This window comes from Aotus nancymaae, unplaced genomic scaffold, assembly GCF_030222135.1.
Source record: "Aotus nancymaae isolate 86718 unplaced genomic scaffold, 86718_ANA_hifiasm-v0.15.2.pri h1tg000063l, whole genome shotgun sequence".
Taxonomy (NCBI): Eukaryota; Metazoa; Chordata; class Mammalia; order Primates; family Aotidae; genus Aotus; species Aotus nancymaae.
The window spans coordinates 1,019,834-1,041,099 of NW_026988477.1; the positions used below are offsets into that span (position 1 = coordinate 1,019,834).

Below are 21,266 nucleotides of genomic sequence, written 5' to 3' on the forward strand. Positions count from 1 at the left end.
GTGGCCGGCGGTGCCGGGCGTTGGCTGTTTGCCCCGCCCCCGCCCCAAGCGCGGATCCAGCCGTGGGACAGGAACTGCCTGCACTCGCGCCAGAGAATATTTGTGCAGGCGCCGCAGGAACGCGCTCCGCGGACGACGGGCTCCGGGGACGCACAGGCAGGGGCCTCCCCGCGTGGGTGCCGGGGGCTGCCCCCATGCGGAGCCCCTCGTGGTCGCGGCCTCGGCCGCCGACGCCGCCGCTGCTGCTGCCGCTGCTGCTGCTGCTGCCGCAGTCGCCTTGGCCTGTCTGGGCCCAGGTGTCGGCCACGGCCTCGCCCTCGGGGTCCCCAGGCTCCCGGGACTGCCCCGAGGTGTGCACGTGCGAGCCGGGCGGCCTGGCCACCTGCTCTGCACTCGCGCTGCCCGCCGTGCCCGCGGGCCTGAGCCTGCGCCTCCGCGAGCTGCTGCTGGACCACAACCACCTCCGCGCGCTGCCGCCCGGGGCCTTCGCGGGAGCGGGCGCGCTGCAGCGCCTGGACCTGCGCGAGAACGGGCTGCACTCGGTGCACGTGCGAGCCTTCTGGGGCCTGGGCGCGCTACAGCTGCTGGACCTGAGCGCCAACCAGCTGGAAGCGCTGGCACCCGGGACCTTCGCGCCGCTGCGCGCGCTGCGCACCCTCTCTCTGGCCGGCAACCGGCTGGCGCGCCTGGAGCCCGCGGCGCTGGGCGCGCTCCCGCTGCTGCGCTCACTCAGCCTGCAGGACAACGCGCTGGCGGCACTCGCGCCGGGGCTGCTGGCCCGCCTGCCCGCCCTAGACGCGCTGCACCTGCACGGCAACCCCTGGGCCTGCGGCTGCGCGCTGCGCCCGCTGTGCACCTGGCTGCGCCGGCACCCGCTGCCCACGTCAGGTGAGCTGTCCGGGACGCGGGGCGGGGTCCGCGGGGCGGGGCGGCTTCCGCCGCCTGACGCCGCGCCTGTGTCCGTGTCCCGCAGAGGCCGAGGCGGCGCTCTGCGTGTGGCCGGGACGCCTGACGCTCAGCCCGCTGACTGCCTTCCCCGACGCCGCCTTCCGCCACTGCGCGCAGCCGCTCGCCCTGCGGGACCTGGCCGTGATCTACGCGCTCGGGCCGGCCTCCTTCCTCGTCAGCGTGGCCGCCTGCCTGGCGCTGGGCTCCGTGCTCACCGCCTGCAGCGCGCGCCGCCGCCGACGCGCCGCCGCCCTCCGCCGGCCGAGGAGACCGCCGGACCCGGACTCCGATCCCGACCCCCACTGCTCGGTCTCGCCCGCGGACCCGGGGATCCCCGCTGCCGCCGCCCAAGCCTGAGCAGCCGCGGCCGCCTGGGGCGCTGGAAGCTTCTTCCCCAAAGCCTTCGCCCTCCCTTTACTCTCTGTCGGCGTCAACATGCGACACAGACCGAAACCTGCGTGACATTCCTTTAGGCATCACCACTGCATACACCGGGAGGTTGGGGGTGGACGGGCAGAGCGCGCCGCGCATGGGCCGCACGGGGAAGGCACGCGCTCGGGCCCTGGGAGCGCTGGTCCTGTACAAGGTGGCGGGCCGGGCACGCGCCCGGAGCGAGGGCGGGGGCGGGCGGGTGGCGCTCTCCTGTGCCCGAGGTGCAGGGCAGGGTGGAAGACAGTCCCGAACCAGCGTCCGGGGAAGCCCGTTCTGGGCCGCAGGCCGGACGAGGAGACGAGGGGGTCGGCCCTCTCGAGTCCGGAGGAGGAGGAGGAGGCAGGAGGAGGCGGCCCGAGGCGGCGGGAGCCCGAGCGCCTCCGGGAGGCGCTGCCGGCCGGGAAGTCAGGGACGGCCATAGTGGGAGGGCAGGGCCGGCCCCGGCGTGGAGGGTCAAGGGGCAGACGGGGCGTGGGTGGGCGGTGCCGCAAGAAGAGGGGAGGGTGGAGCTCAGGCTGCAGAGGAGCGCTTGCGCCCGAGGAGGGGCGACCCAGCCAGCTGGGGCCGTGGGCCCCGCTGTGGCTCAGGCTGGTGCTGCGGGAAGGATGGAGCTGCCGTCTCTGCTCCAAGCCCCTCCGCCTGGGGCCACTTAGCCCCCTCTCCCCACTGCTCAGAGACCCCAGGGCCCTGCCTCTGCCGGAGCGCCCTGCGGCCCTGCCCAGCCGACTCAGCTCTGCCCCTTCCTCAGCCGCTCCGGTCCGCACCTTGGTCCAGCAGGGGCTGCCCGCCAGGCAGCGGGGCGGGCGGGCGGACGGACGGGAGGCCCAGGGTGGGCAGTCTCTGGGGCGGGTGGGCTTCCCTCAGGCCTTCCCGAGCAGCAGGACCCATCAGTGTCCTTGGCCGGGCTAACTGGGCAGGTGGGCGCCTCCGGGGGCCTCACACCACGGTGCTGACCGAGGGATCTGAGAGGTTGAGCGGGCCCGTGATATCAGTGGGATGGTACTGCTGCAAAATAGAAATACACAGACAAGGCGCCCGTTAGCCCCACGCGGGGGGCACGCGCGGGGCCGGGACGGGGTGGACCGGCCAGCCGGCCAACCAGCGGGCGGGCAGGCGCAGCCTGGGGGAGGCTGGGGGTGCTCCTCCCCCGACCCCGTGGTGCTCCGGGGCTCTGCGTGGGCCGGGCCGCTGTCCCGTCCGTCTGTCTGTCTGTCTGCGGGGGAGGGGGCAGAGGAGGGCGGGCGGGGAGTCTCAGCTCTCCCTATGACGGGAACACAGCTGCAGCTGGCCCTCCTCCCTCTCAATAGCGCGTCGCGGCAGCACTGTGTCTTTTTGGTTTTGCAAAGCGCCGCGTCCACCCCCGGTGCTCTATAAATAAGAACCAACAATCAATACCCGCTGGCCCCGCCGGCCGCCAGGGACCCCAGCCCTCAGCGCCCAGTGCCGCCCTGGCCCGGACCGGCCACAGGACGGGGCAGAGGATCTCCGCAGCCGGACTGACCCCACCCTGCCCAAAGAAGCCCCCCACCCAGGCCTCCCTCTGAACAAGCTCACAGTCCCAGAGACCAGGCGGGAGCTGGGCTGCCCTCCCCTGCCCAGACCCCCAGCTGGCAGTGCCCCCCACAGTTCAGCCTCGCAGGGCGGGGCCAGCCCCAGATGCCACGTGATGCCAGGGCTGGCCCCAGAGGACGGTCCCTGGTGCCCAGGGAGGCTCGGGTGAGGGTTCCGCTGGGAACATGTCCCCGGGAGGGCACCATGAGGATCTCTGAGCTGCACCTGGCCCAGCTCCACGCAGGGCCCTAGGACCCAGTGTCACCCTCTGAAAGTGACCCATCACCTGCAAGACGTTTGTGCTTGCCCCCCCGTGGCTGCCTGTCTCAAATTGCTGCTTCCCCTGTCTGCTCTTCCCTGGACACCCGCTCTTCCCCAGCCTGCCCAGCCCATGGTCCCTGCGCTATTCCCCCTCCCTGCTCCCTGCTCCCTGCTCCCTGCGCCCCCTAGTGGGACCCCTGGCTCAGACTCTGCAGCATTGACTCTGCCCGCTTTCCAGGACATGGGTGGCCCCAGGAATGGTGCTTCCACCTGCTCCTTGAGCTTCCAGTGGACCCCAGCCCTACAGGCCCTCACTCTCCCCCAATCCTGCATGCCAAGTCCCTTTCCCAGGAAGCTGAGCAGCCAGGCCTCAGGGTCCCTCTTGGGGCACCCTGGTGGCTTCACCTTGGGACTTGGGTTGCTCAATGCCAAGTCCTGTCTGTGCCCTGCAGTCCTGCCCCACTTCCAGTGCATCGAGGGGCGGGCGACTGCAAAGCCCACTTCCTCACGGGGCTTAAGCTTTGTGGTGATGCTGCCTACAGGCTGGGGGGCTTCCTGTGTGCCAGACTGACCACTGGACTTCAGGGTGGCCACTGGGCTGAGGCTTTCTGGGCAGAGCCCCTCCCCACCATGGGTCTGATCTGGGGGCCTCTGGTCTGAGTGTGCGTGTCCTGTGCAGCCACAGCTGCTCCAAGCAGGAGGTAGGAGGATTCTGAGCTCCAAAGGGCAGAAGGCCTGGCTCTGTGGGGTGGGCCCTGTGGGGTGGCTGGGGTCAGGAACTGAGGTGTTCGTCTCCCTTCCGGAGGCCTCCCTGTCTGGGAACCTCAGCGTCTGCAGGCCAGGGCTCGTGGGGTCGCCCCTACCCATTCTCAGACCCTCTGGGAGCTGCTGCCACACCTCCTGCGGGGCCCCTGCTCAGCCTGGGGTGGGAGCCACCCCTTCTGGTCCCACCCCGCTCCCTGCCTGACGGGCCCTGTGGCCGGGGCCAGTTCCAACTCCAGGCCCCAGCCGTCCACCCAGATGGACCCAGGCCCGGCCCCCAGCCCCCGGCCCACACAGAGACCACATGGAAGATGCGACACGCATGGCTCTGGTGAGACAGGTGAGACAGGTGTCTGGGGGGCGGGGCCAGTGGCCAGACAGACGGACGGGATGGGACATCACAGCCACCCCCTCCAGGGCCGTCGTGGGGGCGAAGTGAGGGCGGCGGGCCCCTCCGGGAGAGGCGAGAGAAACAGGGCACGACAGAGCGGTGCGGCCTCCTGGCGGCTGAGGAGTCCAGGGTGGGGCCGAGCTGGGCCCCCGGGGCCCCAGACCTGGCCCCGAGAGGTGGCGTGGCTGACTGACTGACCAACGACATGACAGCTTCAAGATGGCGTGTGGGTCATGGCAGGGAGGTGGGCGGGCAGACTAACGGAGACACACGGGGAAAGCCGAGGACCCGGGAGGGCCGGGGAGAAAGGTCCAGAGAGTGAGAGCACCACACGGGCGGGCCGCGCGGAGCGGCCGCCGCAGGGAGACAGGGCAGGGCGGGCCGCAGGAGCCCGGGGCCGGGGCGGGGTGACGGGGCGGGACACACACGCGGGGCAGGGGCAGGTGGAGTCGGACGCGGGACTGGGGTGCTCTCCCCCCTTACCGTGTCTTTGGAGGACCTACGCCTCTTGAAGCTGGAAGCCAGCGTGGAGGTGATAGCCCTAAATGTGGCTTTCTTTTTAGGGTCAGGCTCTGCTCTACCACTCTTTCTATCCTAAAATGAATATGTATAAGTGATTAGACGGGTAGGGTGGTGGCCACACCTGCCCTCGCCTGCTCCTGGGTGGGCTGCTGCCCAGCCTGGCCGGCCACTTGGGCCCTCGCTCCTGCCTGCCTCCCTGTGCTGGACAGACGGGCCGACGGCGGACGTTCGAGGGTGGCCTCTTCTCCTGCCCGGGGTCTCGGGCCTGACCTTGCTCGTGCTGGGACTGGGCTTGGGGGATCTCGGCTGGCTCTTCCTGGGAGGTCCGCCTGGCTCCCTGGCTCCTGGGTGGCCCTGGCTTACAGGTGTCCCGAGGAGGAGGAGTCCTCTGAGGACTGGAGGAGTTGCCCCTCAGGCCACACCTGCTGTCTGCGTGGAGGCCACTGACCCCCAAGGGGCACACACCAAGATTCAGGAAGGGGCCGGAGGCAGGTGTCGAGGTAGAATTGGAGTAACAGAGGCAGCTCCTGGGACTCTGGCCTCAGGTCTGATGGCCAGGTGGCCTGTGCTGGCCAGTGGTGGCAGCAGCCAGGTCCCCAGGGGACCTGTGGGACCATGAACAAGAGTGGGCAGATGAGAGGTGTGGGGCTGCAACAACCCCTCCCCCGGCAGCCCTGGCTGCAACGGCAGCTTCATCTCAGGACACAGGCTCCAGGGCGGCACCCAGAGAAAGAGAAGAGATGGAGTGAACTGGAACTCGACCGCGGCCACAGGCCCTGAGGCCTGTACAGGCCCGCTACCCACCCTGTCCCCGGTGGGCCGTGGCTGCCCTTGCTGGCGGCAAATTCTCATGGATGCGACCTGGCCACCAGGCAGGACCGGGCCTGGCCCAGTTCGGATCAGAGTCACGGAGCACAAGGACAGCAGGAAGGGGGTCTCCGAAGGGTGTCAAGGGGGCTTGGGTCGGCGGAGGGCAAAATGCATCTCGGACTCACGTGCCATACACAGGCGGGCCCCTGTCTTACCCTGCCTGATTGCCTTCCTATGGAATGGGTACCGGCGGGCGACTCTGGAGACAGAGGGGCCAGGCGGAGGCTTGGAGCAGGGTGCGTGGCCTCCCTCGGCCCCGGCTTTGCAGTGAGCAGCCACCTGCAGGCAGCCCCCCACCAGTGCTGCCCCCGTGCCTGGGGAGCACTCACCATTGCCCCTGGCCATGGCTCCCAGCTCCAGTCCTGCCCACCGGAGCCAGAGCCAGTGCCACGGCCTTCGGGGATGGAGGAGGGCCGTGGCCAGGCCGGGCCCTGGGCACCAGGCCTCGGAGGGTGGCCTGCCCTACCTGCAGGTTCTTCCTCCACACGTTCACTGCTGCAAAAGCCAGCTGCATCTGCTTCCGGCGGGCGTCCTTGTGCCGCTTGTAGGCAATCTCAATGAAAATCAAGAAGATCCCGGCCACGATGCCCCCAGCCACCAGCATGAAGACCCCTGTGTGCCAGGATCCAGAGCCTCAGTTGCTGGCCAGGGAGGCCGCAGTCCACAGAGAACCCACCAGAGTGTCAGGGAAGCCGCACCTGCCATGTTCTCAAAAGTGAGGGTCGCAGGGGCGTTGCTGCGTGAGTCACATTCCTGATACCGAACCCATGTCTTGTCCAGGTCTTCCATGAAGCCATTCTCATGGGACCTGGGGGTGGGAGCTAGTGAGCCTGGGTGGGCAGTGCCCAGGAGGGGAATGAGTCAAGCTGGGGCCAGGTGGGCCAGGGCGGGGCCTGTGGGGTGGGGTGGGGCATGGAGTGGGCAGCGCCTGGCCCGGGTGTGGAGTCTGTGGTCCAGCACTGGGGAGGGCGTCCACCTCTGGTGGAGGGGGCAGAGGAGGGACACGGGCGCCCGGGTACTCACTTGAGGATGGACAGGGACACATTCTGCTTCCAGGGGCTGTCTTTGCGCATGCCGATGCCGAAGCCGGAGCGAAAGAACAGCTCTCCCGTCGTCACCAGGTCGCACTTCTGCGAGGCCTCGAACTCCAGCACCGCCGAGTCCCAGATGAAGGCGTGCAGCTTGCTGCCGGCAGAGGCGGGGTGAGGGGAGCCCTGATCCTGCCAGCCTGGAAGCCCCCCGCCCGTGACCTCCGGGGTGCCCGGCTTGGGTGCTCTCCTGCCTGGGCCCCGCCCCTCCTGGCCCCTCCCCTCCCCTCCTGGCCCCTCCCCTCCTGGCCCCGCCCCGCCCCGTCCCGCCCCGCGCCTCACTTGTCCCTCACGGCCTGGATGGCCTCCGCTGCGCTCTCATAATTGTGCTTCTCCATGTGCCGGTACATGGTGCTCAGCTCCACCTGCCGCCGGAAGTAGATGTCCACGGAGCTCTGCTTCACGGTGGCGTAGATGAACTTGTCCGAGGGGTTCCTCAGCTGCAGGGTCGTCGGGCAGGGCTCCAGCAGCGGCTCCCCAGGCCGGTACCCGAGCCGACCCCAGCTCACCTGGAGCTCCCTCCCCCAGCCCGGCCAGGCCTCACCCGAGGGTCGTTGATGCCCGTGATGCGCTCCTCCGGCCGGTCCAGCACCAGGAAGGCCGCCAGGTTGGCGGTGTAGGAGGCCACGATGATCATGGCAAAGCCGGCCCACACCATGCCCAAGATGCGCGCGGAGAAGCTTCTGGGGGCGCCTGTGGGCGAGCGGCGGCGGGGCGGGCTCAGTCAGACCCTAGAGGGCCGGGGCGGGGCCGGGCGGGCCGGGCGGGTGGGGCCTTACCTTCCCCGATGCCGGAGTTGAGCAGGACGCCCCAGGAGAACCACATGGCCGAGGACAGGGTCAGTGCGTCCTCCTCCTCATCCTCGCTGTTCACCTTGAATCGACCGAAGGGGCTGCGGGGCGCAGAGGGCGGGCGGGAGAGAGGGCGGGAGAGGCGGCCCCGTCCCGCCCCACCCCTCGCCGGCCCCGCCCCCCGCGGATGGAGGTCTGGGCCCCGGGTCGCGCTCACCTGAAGCGGTCCAGCAGGTACAGCATCACGGCCACCACGTGCACCGACAGCCCCACCAGCAGCCACAGTGTGCTCTGGAACGGCTGCATGAACGAGTCCAGCGTGCTCCGGGGGATCTCCTGCCGGGGGGCGCGGGGGATGCGGGGTCAGCGCCGCCCGGGCGCTCCAGGAACCCCCTGCCACCCGGCCCCTGCCCACCTTCTTGACGAGAATGGTCAGGCCCTGGTACTTGAAGGGCTTGGAAAACTCGATGTACTGCGCGCGCTCGTTGTTGATGGTCAGCGGCGCCACGATCATGTCTGCCTGCCCGCTGAGCAGCTCACCCATCATCCCGTTCCACTCCTTCTTGTTGCTGTTGTTCACCTGAGAGGCGCCAGAGCCGGCGGGGATGCAGGCAGCGTCCTCCCAGCTCCCGCTGCAGGCCCCGCCGCCCACAGAAGCCGCCCTAGCGCACCCCGGGGTCCTGCCCCAACCCTAACCCAGCTCGCAGGCGCCACCCCACTCCAGCCCCGCCCCGCCCCAAGGGCCGCGCCCACTCCATGCCCCACCCCTTCCAAGCCTCCGTCCGCAGGCCCCTCCCACACCGGGCCCCACCCAGCCAGCAAGCCCCGGCCAGCAAAGCCCACCGCCCACTTCATGCCCCACCCACTCCAGGACCTCCCGCCTGCAGGCCCCGCCCACTCTATGCCCCACCCACTCCAGTACCTCCCGCCTGCAGCCCCCGCCCACTCCATGCCCCACCCACTCCAGGACCTCCCGCCTGCAGGCCCCGCCCACTCCATGCCCCACCCACTCCAGGACCTCCCGCCTGCAGGCCCCGCCCACTCCATGCCCCACCCACTCCAGGACCCCGCCCGCCGGCCCCTCTCACGCTGGGCCCCGCCCCCGCCGCCCCGCCTACCCGCTCCTGTGTGCCGAACTTGCCATCGGCCACCAGGTGCACCTCGTAGGTAAAGTTCATGGTCCGTGCCAGCTTGATGAGCAGGTCGATGCAGAAGCCGTAGCAGCACTGAGGCACCGTGTGGCGGGCTGGGGAGGCGGGGGCGGTAACTGCTGGGCTCCAGACCGCCCCGCTCCCCGCGCCCGCGCCCTGCCCCTGCACTCACGGCTGCCCGGCGACGTGTCGTTCGGTCCGGTGCAGATCACCTTCTTGACCGGGTCTCCGTTGACTGTGAACTCCTCCTTGCATGTCCCGTCACTCAGCGTGGGCTTGACGTACACGAAGGGCTCCTGGTGGATCGTCACAATCTGGGGGGGAAGGGGAGACCCAGCCTGGACCACCGACCTCAGGCGGCCCGGGGCGCAGGCCTCTTCTCAGCTCCCAGCCTCCCCTGACGCCCCTCCTAATCCCCGACGGTTCCCCCTGCCCCGTCCCCGCTGGCGGCCACTGCTTCTCTCTGGAGCTTCTTTACAGAGCACAGGTGGGCTGGACACATTCTCCCCGGCCACCGTCAGCATCATCTGCCTGCAGCCTCCGGGGGAGAGCAGGGCACAGAACGACTCCCGGAGCGCTAAGCCCTTCTCTTGGCCTCTTTTCCTCCAGTCTGGGCTTAGACATGACTCCTTCCAGCAGAGGAGCTGCCGATGTCCCGCGTGCCAGGAACCTTCCCATGGTGAGAAACTGCCCACCTGCAGGCTGACCCCACCCTCTGTGCCACGAGGACCCGCACGTCCACGAAGCCGACCTGCGCCTGAGTAGGACCCGGGGCCGTGGGGCTATCCACCCATGCCTCCCTTCATCCAGGCACTCTGCCTGTCCCGCCCCCAACCCCGCAGGCTCTGGCACGCAGCCTTCAGGCTTTGAGCATCGGTCTCTGGCTCCTTCCTCTTGCCTCTGTGGACATGACCCCCTTATCTGTGGCCTCCTCGACCCACACTCCTGCTTGGGCTCACCCTCCTGTCTGTCCTTCAGGGGACCATGGCCTGGGGGTGGGGAAGGGATCTGGGGTGGAGGGGGCTGGAATGGAGCATAGCGTACTGCCAGGACTCTGGGGGGAGATGATCTGAGCCCGCAAGGTGGGCAGAGATCAAGCAGGTGCCCAAGGGCAGGTGGAGCAGAGGCGCCTCAAGTCCAGGACTGCAAAGGCAGGGAGCCATGGGGTTAGTTGGAGAGGCACCTCCTGGCAGGGCCTAGGGAGGGTGAGTCTGAGAGGGGGGCAGGCCCAGCCTCAGCCTCCAGGTAGCATTTTGGCTTTTATCCCCAGGGGTATCGGGAGCCATTAAAGAAGTTTATTTGCTTTATAAAACTTTCACGATGTTTTCCTATTATACAGGTAATACACATGCTAGTACTTTAAAAAAATTAGTGAGGTCAGAAACAAACGTAAAAAGCCATCTGCATCTCACAGCCTGGATGGGGTCTTTCAGGCTTTTCAGTGTGAGGTGTCTGGGCTGCAATGGGACCCACACTGTCTGGAGAGCAGGGGAGGGAGGCTGGGTGGGAGGCTACAGGGGTTGGCACCCAGCTTCAGGGGTGGGCTCAGGAGGCAGACAGGGTGAAGAGACTCTTGGGGGCCTGGAAAGACAAAGAAGCATGTTGCCTGTGAGGTCCTTGCGTTTGGTGGTCTGTGGTACCGCTGGGACTGGTGTGTGTGCAGTGGGCATGGGGTGGCTCTGCCATGGGAGGAATGCCCAGGAGAGCACCCTGGAGTAGGGAGCCAAGGAAAAGATGCCCCGGAGGAGGAAGCCAGCCAGGGCAGGGGGCTCTCAGAGGCCCAGGGGAGTCAAGAAGGACTGTCCACCACAGGGAATGCGGCAGGAAGGCCACGTTGGAAGAGGACAGTTTGACGCAGTCCCATCAGGAGGCCATGGGGGCTGGAGGAGGGATGGGGAGTGTGGAGGACCAGGACTCAGGACAGCGGGTGCTGAAGCTGAGGTCTGCACGAGAGCCCCTCTGTCTGCTGTTCTCCGTCCGCTCTTCCCCAGCCAGGTGCTGTCCCAGACAACTGCTCCAGACTTAAGTAGGGCTGGGGCAAGAGGGGCACTGGAGAGCACCTGCGGGATGGGGGCGGCTTCCTCTCCTCCCTGCTGCTCTCTCTGCTTCCTGCACTGTGCCAGGTGTGCTGGACGGTGGCCAGGGGAAGCAGGTCCCACCCCAGTTCCTTTAGTGGCATTCATTGCCCTCACCGCAGCCCCCTCCTTCAGGCCAGAGGGGGCGGATGGGCTGTCTAGGGTGGGGACACTGAGGGAGGTCTGTGGGCCCCACCTTCAGTCTGGTGGACATCTGGTACCCTCGAGGCTTCTCTGTCTCTCCGCCTGGCCAGATGATCTTCCTGTCGTTAGGGATGACCTGGGGGTGGGGGTATGAGATGGAGGTGGCCACGCAGGGGTCTCGGCCCCAGGACCCTAAGGCCCCAGCCCCCACCCCCTCATGACCCCCACCTACGTGGGTGCCGTTGTAGATGCCCACTTGCACCAGCTTCCGGTTCTGCAGGTTCATGATGCTGTAGTTGGCGAACTTCCGGTCCCCATCCTCATTGAACTCCACGCGGCCGGTCACCCCGTCCGCATACTTGGAAGACATCAGCACTCTAGAGGAGGAAACATGGCTGAGGCTTCTCAGAGCTGCTCCCTCTCCCTGCTCCTTCTCCCTGCCCGCTGAGCCGCTCAGGCTCGCCCCTTGTCCCAGCTCCAAGAATGGAAAGATCAGCAGACGCCAGACCCTGGCTGGCAGGGTGTCTGCCTGCAGCAGATGGACGGTGCAGCTCATGGCAGCTGAATGGCTTCTGGGTGCCAGACCCTGCTTCAAAGGCTTTCCATGGGTCAGGATGCTGTCTTCACAGCCATTCTGTCTGACAGAGAGGGAGGCAGAAGCCCAGAAAGATGCCTGCCCTCTTGCCAGCGAGTGAGGGGGAGGTTGAGCCGGCTCTAACCAGCAGGCTGTCCTGTCTGGCTGTGTGTGCACATGTGTATTCTACTCAAAACCACACGGGTGAACCTGTGTGGACACGTGATCCCTATGCGGGATGCACCCATGCATGTATTGTGTCACTTGCCTGAGTCTGTGTGCACACATAGTTCTGTGTATGCGTGTGCACACGTGCTGCCTACATCTGCGCTTACGTGGGCATTGTGGACGGTGGCTCTGCACATGGGGACCTGGGGGTGGGCTGGCATGGCATGGTGTCCAGGCGTGCTGTGAGCTCACTCCTGCCACACTGCAGATGTTCACTTGGGTCTCTGGGCCTTGGCCAACCCTGGCTCTCTCAGGCTCGTGTGCTGTTCTTGGGCTCCTCGTCTGGCCTCCTGGGCCCCTGGAAGCTTTCAGTCCCCCTCTGCGGCAAGAACCTCCTCCCAAAGGCTGCCAGCCACACAGCGAGAGGGCTGCGGTGTTAGGGGCGGGAGCAGTGGAGCCAGTCCCTACTCCAGTGACAGTCCGGGTAGTGGTGTTAGTGTTGGGAGAGGGCAGATGATTGTGCCACTCGTGGTGGTGGTGCTGGAGGTGCGGGGGGAGAGGAGAGAAGTGACAGTGTCCATAGAATGTGGGCAGCAGGCTCACTGCAGCACTCCAGGGAGTGGTGCCGCCCACCTCCTGAAAGCGGCCCCGCCCACCCCCCCAGCGCCCCCACACCTCTCTTGAAGAGCCGCCCCGCCCAGCTCCGTGGGAGCGACCACGCCCACTTCCCCAAGAGCGGCCCCGCCCAGCTCCTGCGAGGCCACGCCCACACCCAGCGCGGGCCCCGCCCCGTCCTGAGGGAGGCCCCGCCCACCCCAGCGCCCCCACACATCTCTTCAAGAGCCGCCCCGCCCAGCTCCCTAAGAGCGACCCCGCCCACTTCCCCAAGAGCGGCCCCGCCCAGCCCCGAGAACGACCCCGCCGAGCTCCTGCGAGGCCCCGCCCACACCTCCGCGCGACCACGCCCCGTCCGGAGAGGCCCCGCCCAGCTCCCACGAGGCCACGCCCGCACCCCGCGCGACCACGCCCCGTCCGAAGAGGCCCCGCCCACCTCTTGAAGAGCGGCCCGGTCTTCCAGATGTTGGTGTTGCCCACGCAGCCCCGCGGCGGGTCGGTGATGTTCTCCTTCTCGAGGAGCTCGTGCACGGCCTGGGCCACCACGCCCACCGCGTCGCTGATGTGGGCCGACTCGTTCTTGCCGTTGATGAGCTGCAGCCCGAGGATGCCTGGGGCGAGCATGCGACTCAGAGCCCGCGGGGGCCTCCCCGCTGGGGACCCCGCCCAGGCCCAGCACTCACCGTCCGGGGCGTAGCGCAGGGCGTTCCCCGAGATCTCGCGCTCCCCGACCAGCCACACGTACCCGGAGCCCGTCATGTTCAGCATCGCGGCTGCGCGGTACACGGTGGCCGCATCGTCCTCGCTGTGGGGCAGACGGGGGTGACGGGCCAGGACTCCGGCCCTCCCACCGCGCTCCGCAGCCCCAGTCCTCCTTCTCTGGATCAGGGACCTGCCCGGCCCCCAGCCCCTCCTGGAGCGAAGGCTGGAGACCCGCAGAGGCACTGGGGCCCAGAGCCCAGGAGCCTCCCAGGCCTCTGTCTCTGGCCCTTACCTTGGGGGAGCAGGGTTGGGGTTAGGGACCTGGCTTAGGGCACTAGCTTTTTGCCGTGGCCTCCACCTGTGCCCCCGAGCACGCCCACCCCTCCGCGTCAGAAGGTCCCTCACGATGGGGCCCCAGGATGGTGATGGATCATCACTAATCACTTCCTGGCTAGACACCAGGCACTGCTCTGTTTCACAGTATCCCTGTGTCCCGAAGGGAGATGGAGGCACGCAGGACGCGCGAGTTGGTAAGTGGCAGAGTCAGGACACGAGCTCCTAAGACCTCCTAGAGAAGCCACACCGCTCCTGTCCTCTGTGTTCAAACATGTGAAATGGGGGGGGGGCTCCCAGGTTGGCGAGATACCGGTGGGATCCAGCGTCCTGGGGGTGGCCAGAGATGACAGGCGGCCTTCCCCTCTGGGGTCTGCACAAGCAGCTGCCTTTACCCTGCCACCCAGACCTGGGACCACCCCGAGGACAGAGCAGAGGCAGGCCTCACCTTGCGGCCATGTGTGGTCTGGAGCTCTTGCAGGTGGGCCCCTGGGGACAGTGGAGCAGGGGACCTGTTCCTCTGGGGCTGGGGCCTCTCTGGCTATGACAAGGACCTGGGGGCCTGGTGGGACTCTTGAGGCCTCTGTGGGGGTCTTCCTTCACCCCCCGTCTGTCAGACCCTTCTCTGCAGGGCCTGATGTGCTCCAGGTGGGCCCAGACCACCCCTGACACTTGGCTTCTCCAGGCGTGTGCAGCAGGGTTGGGCGGATTGCCTGAGTGTTGAGTAATTTTCACAATGCTTGATGCTGGAAACCAAGGTGACCTTCCCCTCCCTGAGGAGAGGTCTGACCCCAATTTTCTCAAGAATAAGCCCACAAAGAAATGCAAAACTTCAGTGTTTGCTCCACATGACAACGCTATTGGTGGGTGTCAGCAACACAGAATCGAGGTGGCCCAGGCCCCAAATGAGAGCACCCAGCAGAGGCTCCGCACACAGAACACAGCGCAGCTCCCAGCAAGACCCGGCGTCACGCCTGTCATGGCACGGGATGCCCGCTGTCAAAGTGCCCGCCGGGGTCTGACGGAGAAGCCCGTCTTCTTGACACAATCCAGGCCCATGGTATGTGATGTGGTGGAATGATCAGAAGCAAAACAGCGGTAAACAGAAGCCTGATCTGTCCATCAAAGCTCATCCGATCATTTTCCGGAAATAGCTGATACCAATCAAGACAATTTCAGGAAAATGAAAAGTTTTGGAAACAAAGTATCTGCATGCTATGGAAAATTGGTCAAGAATTAAGATTGGCGTAATGTCTCTCTGCAAAATACCCTCAACATCCCTCACTAAGGAGGAACCAAAATGTGACAGGTTGACGGGCTGGGGTCAAGAAGGCCTTTGCCTGCTGATGCCCAGAGCTTGCCTCTCTGCCCTCCTGGGAGATGGGCATGCTGGATGGGCCAGTCTGCCCCTGCTGTGGAACACTGGCCTCCGCTCCAAAGAGGCCGAGGCGGGAGGATCACTTGAAGCCCAGGAGTTTGAGACCAGCCTGGCCAACATGGCGAAACCCCATCTGTACTGAAAAATACAAAAGTTAGCCAGGCATGGTGGCGTATGCCTGTAATCCCAGCTACTCGGGAGACTGAGGCACGAGAATCACTTGAGCCTGGGAGGCCAGGGTTGCAGTGAGCTGAGATCATGCCACTGCACTTCCAGCCTAGGCGACAGAGCAAGACTCTGTCTCCAAAAAAAAAAAAAAAAAGAGGCCAGGGGCAGTGGCTCATGCCTGTAATCCCAGAACTTTGGGAGGCCGAAGTGGGTGGATCACCTGAGGTCAAGTGTTCAAGACCACCCTAGCCAACATGGTGAAACCCCACCTCTACTAAAAATACAAAAATTAACCGGGCATGGTGGCACACACCTGTAATCCCACCTACTCAGCAGGCTGAGGTGGGAGAATCACTTGAACCCCAGGGGGCAGAGGTTGCAGTGAGCTGAGATCACGCCACTGCACTCCAGCCTGGGCAACTGAGCGAGACTCTGTCTCAACAAAAAAAGAGGAAAGAGGGTGTTCTTGGGTGTGGGTGTGATGTGTGTGCTGTGGTCAGTGTATGCATATGTGTGGGGGATGGCATGTATGAAGCATGGTGGTTGGGTGTGCACGTGGTGTGTGCGGTGCACACGTGTGCTGTGATGTATGTGCACGTGTGCTGTGTGTACATGTGTGCTGTGTACACGTGTCTGCGGGTGTCTGTATGGAGTGTGTATGGTGCTGTGCTGTGTGTACATGTGTGCTGTGTGTACATGTGTGCTGTGTGCATGTGTGCTGTGTGTACATGTGTGCTGTGTGCATGTGTCTGCGGGTGTCTGTATGGAGTGTGTATGGTGCTGTGCTGTGCTCTGTGTACACGTGTGCTGTGCGTACATGTGTGCTGTGTGCATGTGTCTGCGGGTGTCTGTATGGGGCTGTGCTGTGTGTACATGTGTGCTGTGTGTACATGTGTGCTGTGTGCATGTGTCTGCGGGTGTCTGTATGGAGTGTGTATGGTGCTGTGCTGTGTGTACATGTGTGCTGTGTGTACATGTGTGCTGTGTGCATGTGTCTGCGGGTGTCTGTATGGAGTGTGTATGGTGCTGTGCTGTGTACATGTGTGCTGTGTACACGTGTCTGCAGGTGTCTGTATGGAGTGTGTATGGTGCTGTGCTGTGTGTACACGTGTGCTGTGTGTACACGTGTGCTGTGTGTACATGTGTGCTGTGTGCATGTGTGCTGTGTGTATGGTGCTGTGCTGTGTGTACATGTGTGCTGTGTGTACATGTGTGCTGTGTGCATGTGTCTGCGGGTGTCTGTATGGAGTGTGTATGGTGCTGTGCTGTGTGTACATGTGTGCTGTGTGCATGTGTGCTGTGTGTACATGTGTGCTGTGTGCATGTGTGCTGTGTGTACATGTGTGCTGTGTGCATGTGTCTGCGGGTGTCTGTATGGAGTGTGTATGGGGCTGTGCTGTGTGTACATGTGTGCTGTGTGTACATGTGTGCTGTGTGCCTGTGCCTGTGTCCCATGTGCAGGTCTTGCATGTGCGTGTATATGGCATGCGCTTGGTGCATGTGGACATGTGTACTCATGTAGTGTGTCTGTGACATGTGTGCACATGTGTATGTGTTGTGTATGACCTATTCATGGTCGTGCATGTGTGGATAGATATGTTTGAGTGGTGTGACTGTGTGGATACATACATTTGTGCACGTGTGTGTGGTGTGTGCATATGCATATTCCTGTGGCATGGGGGGTGTGCTGATGTGCGTGGACACGTGGTAGGCACATGGTTCCTGTGTGCATGCATCTATCTATCTGTCTGCCATGACCATGTCCCTTTCCCTGGGCTGACCTTTTTCCTAGGGCCATGTCTGGAAATGTGACCTTAACTCTGAGGCTGGCAACAAGGGGTCAACCCGTGGGACTGCAGTGCATGGCTCAGGGGCTCACTGGCCAGAGAGAAGACAGTGGAGAAAATGCCCACCCCCCTCTCTGTGGACCCGGGCATGGTGGGGTTCCGTGGATTGGTTTTTTCGTTGGTTTTCTGACCCATGTCCTGTTGGTCACTCCGGTTAGAATGTAGGGATCGGGCAGGTTTAGCTTGATGTGAACTTGTCTGTTGCAAAAGTGCCCAACAGCGGAGCAGGTATGTTTTAGGGTAATCGACACTTTGAGTTGCCCCCTCTTGGATGCAGAAATCCTCCACTGGCCAGCTGCCTGTCCATTTCATTTGTTCACCTGCCCGTCCATCCTTTTATCCCATCATAGCCAAGGAGTCTCTCTCAAGCTCTGGGATGAGTGAGGGATGTGTAAACAATTCAGAAAATAATAGAAGAGGCTGGGTGTGGTGGCTCACGCCTATAATCCCAGCACCTTGGGAGGCCGAGGGGAGTGGACCACCTGAGGTCACAAGTTCGAGACCATCCTGGCCAACATGGTGAAACCCCGTCTCCACTAAAATTACAAAAGTTAGCTGTGTGCGGTGGTTTGTGCCTGTGGTCCCAGCTACTCGGGAGGCTGAGGCAGGAGAATTGCCTGAACCCAGGAGGCAAAGGTTGCAGTGAGCTGAGATTGTGCCACTGCACTCCAGCCTGGGCGAGAGAGCAAGACTCCCTCTCAAAACAACAAAAAAGAAAACAGCAGGAGAGAGCCCAGCTGAGCTTTCCTTGGGCTGGTCTTTTTCTAAGTAAGGCTTTTTCTGGGCAAGGCTTTCCCTGGGTGGGGCTTTTTCGGGGGGCGGGGGCTTTCCTTGGGTCGGATGTTTCTAGGAGGAGCTTTCCCTAGGTAGGGCCTTCCCTGGGCGTGGCTTTCCCTGAAAGGGGGGCGCGGGGGCTTTCTCTGGGTGGGGCTCTTCCTGGGTGGAGCTTTCCCTGGGCGGGGCTTTCCCTGGGCGGGGCTTTTCCTCAGTGGGGCTTTTCTGGGCGGGGCTTTCCTTGGGTGGGGCTTTTTTCTGGGTGGGGCTTTTCCTGGGTGGGGGTTTTCTGGGCGGTGCTTTCCCTGGGCGGGGCTTTCCCTCGGTGGGGCTTTTCTGGGTGGGCTTTTCCCTGGGTGGGGCTTTCCTTTGGCATGGCTTTTTTCTGGGCTTTTCCTGGGTGCGGATCTTCCTGGGTGGGGCTTTTCTGGGCGGGGCGTTCCTTGGGTGGGCCTTTTTTTCTGGGCGGGGCTTTTCCTGGTTGGGGGTTTCCTGGGTGGAGCTTTCCCTGGGCGGGGCTTTCTCTGGGCGAGGTTTTCCTGGGCAAGGCTTTTCTGGGTGGAGCTTTCCCTGGGCGGGGCTTTCCCTGGGTGGAGCTTTCCCTGGGCAAGGCTTTTCTGGGTGGAGCTTTCCCTGGGCGGGGCTTTCCCTGGGTGGGGCTTTTCTGGGTGGGGCTTTCCCTGGGTGGGGCTTTCCCTGGGCGGGGCTTTCCCTGGGTGGGTCTCTTTCTGGGTGGAGCTCTTTTGGGTGGGCTTTTTCCCTGGGCGGGGCTTTCCCTGGGCTGGTCTTTTTTCCGGGCTGGGCTTTCCTTTCTTGGGACTTGTGCGTACCTGGCTCTTCCTAGTCACATCTTTTTAAATGTTTTCTCCTGGAGCCCTGGCCAACCCTCCCTGGGGCCCACAGGTGGATGAGTGGTGTGGACAAATGACCCATGAGCCTAGAGCTGAGTGCAGGGGGCGTAATGGGCAACGATTAGTGCCTTTTTACAGCAGCTGTGGGAGGAGCAGACAAGGCCTGTGGACAGCTCTAAGCAACAGCCCTGCCTTGGGCTGGGGAGATTCCTGCCTTCTAGCCTGAGGAGTCCTGGCTGGCCCCACGCTGCGCTCTGCTCTGGTGAGGGGGCTGCAGCTGTCTCTGGGCCAGAGGGTCGTTTGACGGACCGTGCCCATGGTGGTCTGCCCTGGGAATGAGTGTCGCAGGCCGTTTCCCAAATGCAGGCCTGAACGGCTGGGCTGTGCTCCTCTGGGCATTTCGCTGCTGTTTTGCTCTGCTCTGTTGGAGCCTAGCAGAGCTTCTAGGTCAGGGGACAGTGGGATTGCGGCTGTCCCATGGGCAAGGTCCCTCACCCTGCTCTGCCCTGCCTATTCCCACTCACCCAGCCTTTCCCTTCCCGAGAGAACCTAGCCATTTGCAAATAGGGAGCTTTTTACAGTGGGCTCTTCCCCGAGGTTGCTGTGTGGCACCGGATCCTGGCCAGAGCAGCCTGATTTCCTGGGCACCTAACTGTTTCCCCTTCGAGCTGCTGCTTCAGCTGTTCCAATCCTCAGGAAGTCTGGCCCTCTCCCTGCCATGGGCCTTGTCACCTGCCACACCTGCGCATCACTTCCCTGGGCCTCTTCCCTGGGCCAGCCCCGGGCCGTGTCTGATAGCTTTGCAGGATCTCCTCCATCTCCCGCCCCCACAGCCTAGCTCAGGGCAAGCAGCAGCATGTCACTGCGGAAAGAAGGGCCCAGGGAGGGAGGGATAGATGGAGGGTGTCCCATCAGCCAGGGCAAGAGGAGTGTGGGCCTGGGCGGGGCGGGTGGGGCTTTCCGGGGTCAAGGTGCTTTGGAAGCTGACGGTCACTCTGCCCAACAGTATCCCAGCTCTGGCTCAGATGGTGGGTGCTTGGCCAGGTTCCACCCTGTGTGCGGTGTGTAGGGCCCCGCCCAGCCTCACCTGGCAGAGAGGATGATGACCCGGGCCTCCAGCTCTTTCGCCTCCATCAGCAGGGCCGTCACGTTCTTGGTCCCTGGGTCAAACTGCAGCACCTTCTCCGCCTGCGGTGTGAGCAGGAGTGTTAGCAGGTGGCTGGGGCAAGGGACACAGCGCCTCAGGGGTGAGAGTCTGGCCGGAGCCGCTGGGAACCCCGAGGCAGCTTAGCTAGGGCTGCCGTGGTCTGCGCGTGCCACCTGCGCCTCCGCCTGCCTTCCTCAGTCCTCGCCTGGCCTGGCCTGGCCTCGCCTCTCCGGTCCTGTCCTGTCTTCAGCCTGCACGCTCACCTGTGCTCGCCCTGTGCTCTCTCTGCTCTCTCTGGGTCTCTCTCTCCGCCTCACTCCTGTCCTCATCTTTGCACTGAGCATGCAAGCTGACTCAGGAGGCGTGCAGCGGACGGGAAACAGAAGAGTTTTGGAATGCAACCAGGAACAGAGATGGGGCTGACTTTTCCAAAACCACGGGAGGTCCTCTGAGGTCTGATTCCGCAGGCCCCTGCAGGAGCAGCCCGGCCCCAGCGGGCGGGTGGCCAGGCGGGCGGGCTCCCGCCTGGGTTCCGCAAGGAAACCCTGGGGGTCCCGGAGATTCGCATGCACTTCCCGGAGAGCAGCTCCTCCTGCAGCCGCGCCTGCCTCGAGGGTGCAGGCTAGGGTCACGGCGGGTGGGCCTCAGGCACCCGCGCCGCCACGCCTGCCCTCTCCTGCCTGCCCTCTCCTGCCTGCTGCCGGCTGCCTCTCCTCATTGCTCGGGCCTGCGGCTCGGCGGCTGGGCCAGACAGTGGCCCTGGTGGCCGAGGCGCCGAGGCCGGGGCTCCCTAGCCGTGGGTGGCGTGCACGTCCATGCATATATACCTTGGGTCCGCGCTTGTTGTCATAGGACAGTTGGTCGAGGTTGTCATAGTTCCTTTTTTTACTCTGATGAATAATGTGCACAGAGAAAATATGCAGACACAGAAGAAGATTATAAACGGTTGAAAATGACGGCGCTAAAGCAATCACACCACCTCCTCGGCACGTCTGCAGACGGGCTCCTACCTGGAGCTCGCAAACACCGAGGCCCGGGGCGGGGCTGGGGCGGGGCGGAGCTGGGGGTGAGTGACGTGGGGGCGGGGCCACGGAGGCTCCCCGCCACGAAGCTGTGCTCTGGGAAACGATCGCTCTCGGGAGAAAGGGAGGCCCTGTCCGCGTCCACCGTTCGGAGGGAGCCCCAACTGCCGCCCCCACCCTGCCATGCACCTGCTGTGTGGCCCCAGCAGTGCCCACCCCAACCCGCGTCAGTCCTGAGTGGGAGGTGAGCAGCCCCCCGGGGCCCTGTCCCCATGTCCCACCCCCTCCCTCTCCTCGGCCTCCCTCTGCCTCTCTAGAGGCCAAGGTGTCCTCCCTAACTGGGGTGCCCACGCCCATCGGCTCATATGTGGGCCCAAGAGGGTTTGTGTGTGCATACGTGCGCCTGCAGGGGTGGCATGGGCCTGTGGGTGTCTGCATGGGAGAGTTAGCCCATGAAAGCCGGTGAAGGCTGGGGAAGGGCCAGATGGTCTGAGCATGCCTGCGCTTGTGTGTGTGCCTATGTGTGTGGGTGTGCGTGTGTGTGCATGTGTGCAGGTGTATGAATGCGTGCATATGTGTGTGCACGTGTGTGTCCATGTATGAGTGTGCATGCGTCCATGTGCGTGTGTGTCCCTGCATGCATATGCGTGTGTGTGTGTGCTGGTGGGTGCAAGTGAGGGTGAGCATGCACATGAGAAGTG

General features: G+C 64.4%; 2 protein-coding genes across 9 annotated transcripts in view; one reads left to right on the forward strand and one right to left on the reverse strand.

Annotated features, from left to right (window-relative positions):
- The first annotated feature begins 95 nt into the window (after positions 1 to 95).
- On the forward strand, positions 96 to 1,401 carry LRRC26 (leucine rich repeat containing 26). Its single transcript, XM_021671458.2, has 2 exons — positions 96 to 888; positions 974 to 1,401. The coding sequence occupies exons 1-2, from the start codon at positions 195 to 197 to the stop codon at positions 1,303 to 1,305; spliced, it is 1,026 nt and encodes a 341-aa protein (XP_021527133.2). The 5' UTR covers positions 96 to 194; the 3' UTR covers positions 1,306 to 1,401.
- Positions 1,402 to 2,195: 794 nt separating this feature from the next.
- The window catches only part of GRIN1 (glutamate ionotropic receptor NMDA type subunit 1), a 30,044-nt gene continuing 10,973 nt past the window's right edge, over positions 2,196 to 21,266 (reverse strand). Inside the window, exons 4-21 of one of the 8 annotated variants that reach the window (XM_012445186.3) lie at positions 20,371 to 20,433; positions 19,484 to 19,584; positions 13,027 to 13,148; positions 12,780 to 12,954; positions 11,219 to 11,363; positions 11,039 to 11,122; positions 8,940 to 9,081; positions 8,735 to 8,862; positions 8,032 to 8,196; positions 7,834 to 7,952; positions 7,605 to 7,717; positions 7,370 to 7,518; positions 7,108 to 7,265; positions 6,761 to 6,922; positions 6,436 to 6,545; positions 6,204 to 6,349; positions 4,829 to 4,939; positions 2,196 to 2,385 (exon numbers count right to left, since the gene is read on the reverse strand). In XM_012445186.3, the coding sequence (XP_012300609.1) occupies positions 2,317 to 2,385; positions 4,829 to 4,939; positions 6,204 to 6,349; positions 6,436 to 6,545; positions 6,761 to 6,922; positions 7,108 to 7,265; positions 7,370 to 7,518; positions 7,605 to 7,717; positions 7,834 to 7,952; positions 8,032 to 8,196; positions 8,735 to 8,862; positions 8,940 to 9,081; positions 11,039 to 11,122; positions 11,219 to 11,363; positions 12,780 to 12,954; positions 13,027 to 13,148; positions 19,484 to 19,584; positions 20,371 to 20,433 (2,262 nt within the window). In that variant the 3' untranslated portion in view covers positions 2,196 to 2,316. Of the gene's footprint in view, positions 2,386 to 2,535; positions 2,749 to 4,828; positions 4,940 to 6,203; positions 6,350 to 6,435; positions 6,546 to 6,760; positions 6,923 to 7,107; positions 7,266 to 7,369; positions 7,519 to 7,604; positions 7,718 to 7,833; positions 7,953 to 8,031; positions 8,197 to 8,734; positions 8,863 to 8,939; positions 9,082 to 11,038; positions 11,123 to 11,218; positions 11,364 to 12,779; positions 12,955 to 13,026; positions 13,149 to 19,483; positions 19,585 to 20,370; positions 20,434 to 21,266 lie in introns of those variants that run through there. The other 7 variants (XM_012445185.3, XM_012445188.3, XM_012445190.3 and 4 more) reach the window with 7 other exon arrangements.